Source organism: Parasteatoda tepidariorum, chromosome 10 (genome assembly GCF_982258835.1).
Source record: "Parasteatoda tepidariorum strain Cologne lab strain chromosome 10, Ptep-v5.0, whole genome shotgun sequence".
In the NCBI taxonomy this organism is placed as follows: domain Eukaryota; kingdom Metazoa; phylum Arthropoda; class Arachnida; order Araneae; family Theridiidae; genus Parasteatoda; species Parasteatoda tepidariorum.
In genome coordinates, this window is record NC_141764.1 from 7,221,542 (window position 1) to 7,227,828 (window position 6,287).

General features: G+C 33.0%; 1 protein-coding gene across 1 annotated transcript; it reads left to right on the plus strand.

Moving 5' to 3' along the window:
- Window positions 1–1,212: 1,212 nt before the first annotated feature.
- Window positions 1,213–5,386, plus strand: LOC147802120 (uncharacterized). The gene is made up of 2 exons (XM_087153722.1): window positions 1,213–3,390; window positions 5,228–5,386. Exons 1-2 carry the CDS (start codon window positions 1,213–1,215, stop codon window positions 5,384–5,386), a joined length of 2,337 nt encoding a protein of 778 aa, XP_087009848.1.
- Window positions 5,387–6,287: the final 901 nt, after the last annotated feature.

The following is a 6,287-nucleotide window of genomic DNA, read 5'->3' on the forward strand; positions in this document are numbered from 1 at the left end:
AACTTACATTGTGATTTTTCCGAAAAAATTAATTTTCTATTAATGAAACTCTTCAATATAGGAATTCAAATTAACATTAGGTATATAATGCCAAGAGGGAAAATAATTATAATATTTTTCCAAAACAAAACAAATCTTCTTGATTATTGTATATACTTCAATGATTTGAATCAATGTTTTTTATTTAATTGAAACTTAAAAAAGTGTTTGGATCATTGACTCTGAAATTTTATAGTGTTTGAGTTTTTTTTATTTTATTGATTTAATTCTATGTCTTCTTTTAATTTATTTTTTAAAGTGGGTGATAAAAACTTCCAGTTCAATTGCTGATTTTAATGATATGATTTAAATTGTTTCTAAAGGATTTTTTTAGTGCTTGAAATTAATTAAAGTATTTGTTTGATGAAAACAAAACCTTGCCTTCATCATTTGTTTTTCATCTGACTAATAACAAAATATAATCACTAAAATTAATTTATTTACAATCCCACATTTAAAAAAATCCTTAATATGAAGGTGCACGGGGGAAAAAATTAAAGAATAGTGCTAAAACTGTTGGAAAATTCCCCCATATCTTAATAGCTGCATGCTCAATATAACAATCAGGGCACATTACGGAAAGTACACTACTAAGGCAAGTTTCCAATTCACCAACAAAATTCTAATATTAAATTTAACATAATTTTATGGTAAAGCATTTAAAAATTCTTGTTATTATGACAAATTTTATTTTGAGGGCAGTATATTTTTCAGTTTAAGTGAACATTATTGTACTGTGAAAGTCAAAATTAATGATAATTTTATTTACTTCTGTTATCAATTCAAAAAATAGAAAAATCAATATCATTTTGCCATATTTCCTTCTTGAAATCTTAACCCTTTATGTTTCTATAGAAAACCTGTTTCTGTGACCAATTGTTAAGTTATCTTCTTCCTTACTAGAAAAAGAAATTTTATGATCTTATATTCTTTAGTAGTAGGACAGGTCGGAGAGGTCGGAGGGGAGACACCAGACCAAGAGGAACACCCTGGTCCTCCAGGTTGGGGGTTGGGCATGGGGCTAACAACCCCATCCTATAAAAACAAATTGTTACGAAGTCTAAAGAAGAGAATCCACGGCTGATCTTACGGAGACGACTTGGAAAACGCCTTTTGGAAATGAAATTTGGGACATGGAACGTTTTATCTTTATATAGAACTAAAGCATTACAAATGCTTTTGCAACAATTGGATGAATACAAGATTGATCTAACTGCAATTCAAGAGATTAGATGGACTGGAAATGGAGTGATTAATAAGAGAAACCACACGGTCTTTTTTAGCTGTCACCCTGATCATCACAAGGAAGGAACAGGGTTCATTGTTAATAAACGTATTAAGCATCTGGTTATGAACTTCATTGCTGTTTCTCCTAGACTCTGTGCGATTAGGATCAGAGGACAGTTTTTCCACTATAGTATAATTTGTGCTCATGCACCCACTGAAGACAAGTCAGATGATGAAAAAGAAACCTTTTATGAGGAACTAGACAAGATTTTTAATGACTGTCCACGGCATGATAGAAAACTAATTATTGGAGATCTTAATGCTAAGGTGGGAAAGGAATCTGAATTTCATTCAGTTATAGGTCGACACAGTCTGCATGATATTACGAATGATAATGGCTTAAAGTTAATTGATTTTGCCGCCTCCCATAATTTGATCATTGGGAGTACTTGCTTTCCCCATAAAAAGATTCACAAAGCTACTTGGAGAGCACCAGATGGATCATTTGCTAATCAGATAGATCATGTACTTATTGAAGCTAGACATTATTCTAATTTATTAGATGTTCGGACTTACAGAGGTGCCAATGTTGATTCAGATCATTTTTTGGTAATTGCAAAAGTGCGAGAAAGAATATCCGTGGTTAAAAATAAAAAAGGTACAGTTCTGAAGGAGTTCAACTGTGATAAACTTAAAGTAAATGATATAAAAACGAAATATATCAATGATGTTGAAGCTGCTCTCACTAACATGCACTGGGAGAATGATTCTGTTGAGTCAAAATGGCTACAGTTGAAGGAAAAAATTTTTAATGCTGCTGACAACATTATTGGCAAGAAGGAAAAGAATTCAAATAAAGATTGGTTTGATGATGAGTGTGCTGCAGCATCCAATACTAAAAACATTGCTTATAAGAAAATGATTCAAAAGAATACAAGATTTAATGCTGATGAATATAGACAATTAAGGAGAGAGGAAAAGCGAATCCATAAGAGCAAGAAAAAAGCTTTTGAAGAGGAAAACCTAAGAGGTATTGAGTCCCTGAAGACAATAAATGAAAGCCGAGCTTTCTACAGACGAATTAATAGAAGTCGAATGGACTTTAAACAAACATCTAACCTCTGCAAAAGTAAAGATGGTTTGATTTTGACAGACAAACAGGCTGTACTCAGCAGATGGAGTGAACATTTCCAAGAAATGTTCAGTAAACATGATCAATCCTATTGCTCTGGGAGCGTTTTTGAAAATCAGAATAATGAAGATATACCTCCACCTGAACTGGGCGAGATTTATATTGCTATTAAAAAGTTAAAAAACAGCAAAGCAACTGGGCACGACAGGATAGCAGCTGAGCTGTTAAAATGTCATGGTCCAGTATTTCTAAAACTAATTTATAATCTTATTACTGATATTTGGAATGCTGAAATTTTACCTTCTGACTGGAACACTGCCATTATGTGCCCAATATATAAAAAAGGTGATACCATGGTTTGTTCTAACTACAGAGGTATAAGTTTGCTTTCTACTACCTACAAAATCTTGTCAAACATTTTATTTGAGAGACTTATACAATATATAGACCCTCAAATTGGAAACTACCAATGTGGTTTTCGCAAGGGAAAATCTACTAAAGATCAAATATTTGCACTTAGACAAATTTTAGAGAAGACCAGGGAATTTGGTATTACCACACATCATCTCTTTATTGATTTCAAAGAAGCCTTTGACAGTATTAATAGAAATCGCTTGTATGAAGCCCTGGTTGAATTTCAAGTACCACCAAAACTAATTAGACTTGTAGAAGCAAGCATGTCAAACACCGTATGCAGAGTCAAACTTTTGGGATCTTTATCTGAAGAAATTAAAGTAAACAATGGAGTCAGACAGGGAGACTCCTTATCCTGTCTTCTTTTTAATGTTGCTCTAGAAAAAGTTATAAGAGATGCTGAAATCAATATCAGAGGCAACATATTTTCAAAATCTATTCAAATATTGGCGTATGCGGATGATTTAGACATCATTGCACGAACTGTTCCTGCATTAAAAGAAGCTTTCCTTTCTTTGGAGCTTGCTGCTAGGGATATGGGACTAATCATCAATACCGATAAGACCAAATACATGCCTGTACTTGCTAAATTAAATTCTAGTGAATCCTATCTGGAGATTGGTTCCCACAGGTTCCAGACTGTTCAGAATTTTACTTACCTTGGTTCAATTGTTACTGCCGACAATAACATAGACAATGAGATTCGGAGTCGTCTAATTTGTTCAAATAAGGCTTTTTATGGTTTAAAACGTTTTTTCAAATCATCTCTTTTATCAAAAAATACAAAACTTTTACTCTATAAAACATTAATTAGGCCAATACTTACCTATAGCTCTGAGACCTGGAACCTAACTCTAGCTGGTGAAAATAAAATTGCTATTTTTGAGAGAAAAGTTTTGAGGGCCATCCTTGGTGGGATAAAAATAAATAATTCCTGGAGAAGACGATATAATACTGAACTGTATAAAATCTACAGAGAGCCAGATATTGTGAAATTCATTAAAATAAATCGAATGAACTGGGCAGCTCACATTTTCAGAAGGAATGATGACTCAAATTTAAAGAAAATCCTATTACACAAACCCCTAACGAACAGGAAAAGAGGTAGACCCAGGCTGAGATGGCTAGATTTAGTTGAGACTGATTTCCTTACTCTAAAGGAGAAAAACTGGCGAACAAGTGTCAAAAGTAGAGAGAAGTGGATTCGAATTCAAAGGAAGGCACTGGCCCACCCTGGGCTGTCTAGCCAAATATGATGATGTTGTATTCTTTCAAGAAAATGTTTCTTTTGTTGATCATGTATCTATCTTTCTTCCTTATTTCCCCTTTTAACAGTTTACTCTAGAAATTAATATTTAATTTTACCAATCCATTGCAGTTTCTTTTTCTGTTGCATTTTAAAAAAACTCCCATAATGGTCCACAATTTGTTAACAAAAACCGTCTCTATTAAATAAATATTTTAAATCAAAATAATGGTTCAAAATCAAAGGTGGAAGAGGACATAGTGTTTTTGCTTCATCTTTTAATCTATTTAACCGCTTCCCTAATTATCCTAAGTTAACTCGGGTATGTATATGTATTACAAATATTCATTATCCATGGCAGAATTTGTCAGTGCGTTTTGTTTCATTACGTTTTTACTCGGACGGAAGCAAAAAGAATAATCTATTGTATTGGAAGTTTGCCACGTTTTGTTTGGGAGTTTCGCTGTTGGATTGTGAGACTGCACACGTGATTAATGCGATTGTATATATGATGTAACCGAATTTACATTAAGTAAAATAATTTAATAAAAATAAAAAGAGTAAAAAAAATGGCGAATCTTTTCACTGGAGTTAGAAAAGTATCATTTTGTGTTGTCCCTTATATTAAAAACTATCATCCGAAGACTAGTATGTCACTTTTTTTTAATTTGCCCGAGATTACTCGGGATAGTATACTGATGGTAAATTAAATGTTTTTTACGCATTAAAAAATTAATTTTTCAACTTGAAACTGGTTTATTATGTTTTGTTTTAGTTCCTTGTATTTACTAACAAAATTAAAAAGATATGTTGATTTTTTGCTTTTTTTTTTCTTCAAAAAAATTGGTAAGGTGAGCGGTTAATTCTTATAACGACAATTTCATCTGTCATTAGGAGTTGTTGCTATAACGGACTTTTACAGTATGTTTTTCAACATATTTTTGAAATTCAGTTCTTAAGGAAAATTGAAAAATAGCATCCATAATGAAAACAAGGAAAAAGTTGAGAAAGGTGGTTCTTGTGTGAAAGATGTTTTCTAGCCCGTTTAGGCAAATATGAGGGTTATTTTTTTTAAATAAGGGCCGTTTGAAAATAAAAACCAAATGAAGGAGAATTTTCGAGAAGCAAATTTATTTTCAGATTCTACATACGTTTCTCATTTTTTTAAGCATAGTTGCCAAGTTCGTTTAATCACTTATCATACTTTGCAACTAGATTTAGAATACCCTCTTCATACTAACTTGCCACCTGCTCCGTTAACCATGAGGTCACGGTCGTTTTCACGTGTTCGACATCGTTGTAGTGATTGCCGCCAAAAGGATGTTTGAAATATCGGAAAAGATGAAAATCCCTCAGCGCAAGGTCTGGACTGTAGGGAAGGGTGTCCAAAACTTCCCAACCAAAAGAATCCAAAAAAGTTCGGGTCTGAACTGCGTAGAAAGTCACTGTCAGAGAGTATCAAAATTCTCCGTCAGCATGGTAGGGAATTTTGATACTTTACAAATCTGTCTGTGAATGTATGCAGTTGACAGGTTTTTGGCATCTAAAAACGCATCACTCACCTTATTTCGTGCGTGGTGAGCGATTTGTTAAATTTGAACATTTTAAAGACACAGAACTGACCGTACAGTTTATCTACACTGCTGCAACTGAGCACAGTTAATCCCGAGGAATGCCGGGACACGACGCAAGCACTCTCTGAGACGCACGCGTCACCTATTAGTGTACGCAACGAAACGGCCCTTACTTAAAAAACAATCCTCGTGAATTGTTTTTTGATGACTTTAATCCCTCCATTATCCTCAATAGTAATTGGTCACAATAAGAAAGTTCTTTTATTTCTGACTTAAATATTAATCTGTGACCCCTAATGTGCGTAGTTTTTATCTTTCATTTTTTTAAAAGAATCTAAAAATATGTATTAAGGAGCAGTGTTCGCATCAGAGGCGATCATTCCAACTGACAGCTCCCATTGCTGGTAAAATTATTTTGTCAACATGATCACTTCGCGAGCACAATCATTCCGATTTATATTTTTTTTTGTCAAACTTTCTTTGAGAATTGTCGAAATTTACTCTGAGAAACTTTATGATTTTTTTTTAATATTCAATATTTTGTAACTGTCATATTTGTTCCATTAAAAAAATTACTTATGCTAATTATTTTGTAAGCTTGATTATTGCTACTACTTGAAAAAGGAATTATAAAATATTAGCACTATAAAAACAT

Coding starts and splice junctions, on each gene's coding strand:
- LOC147802120 (XM_087153722.1), top strand. CDS start 1,213: ATGCTTTTGCAACAATTGGATGAATACAAGATTGATCTAACTGCAATT. Junction 3,391..5,227: donor ATAAGACCAAATACATGCCT/GTACTTGCTAAA, acceptor CATTTTTTTAAG/CATAGTTGCCAAGTTCGTTT.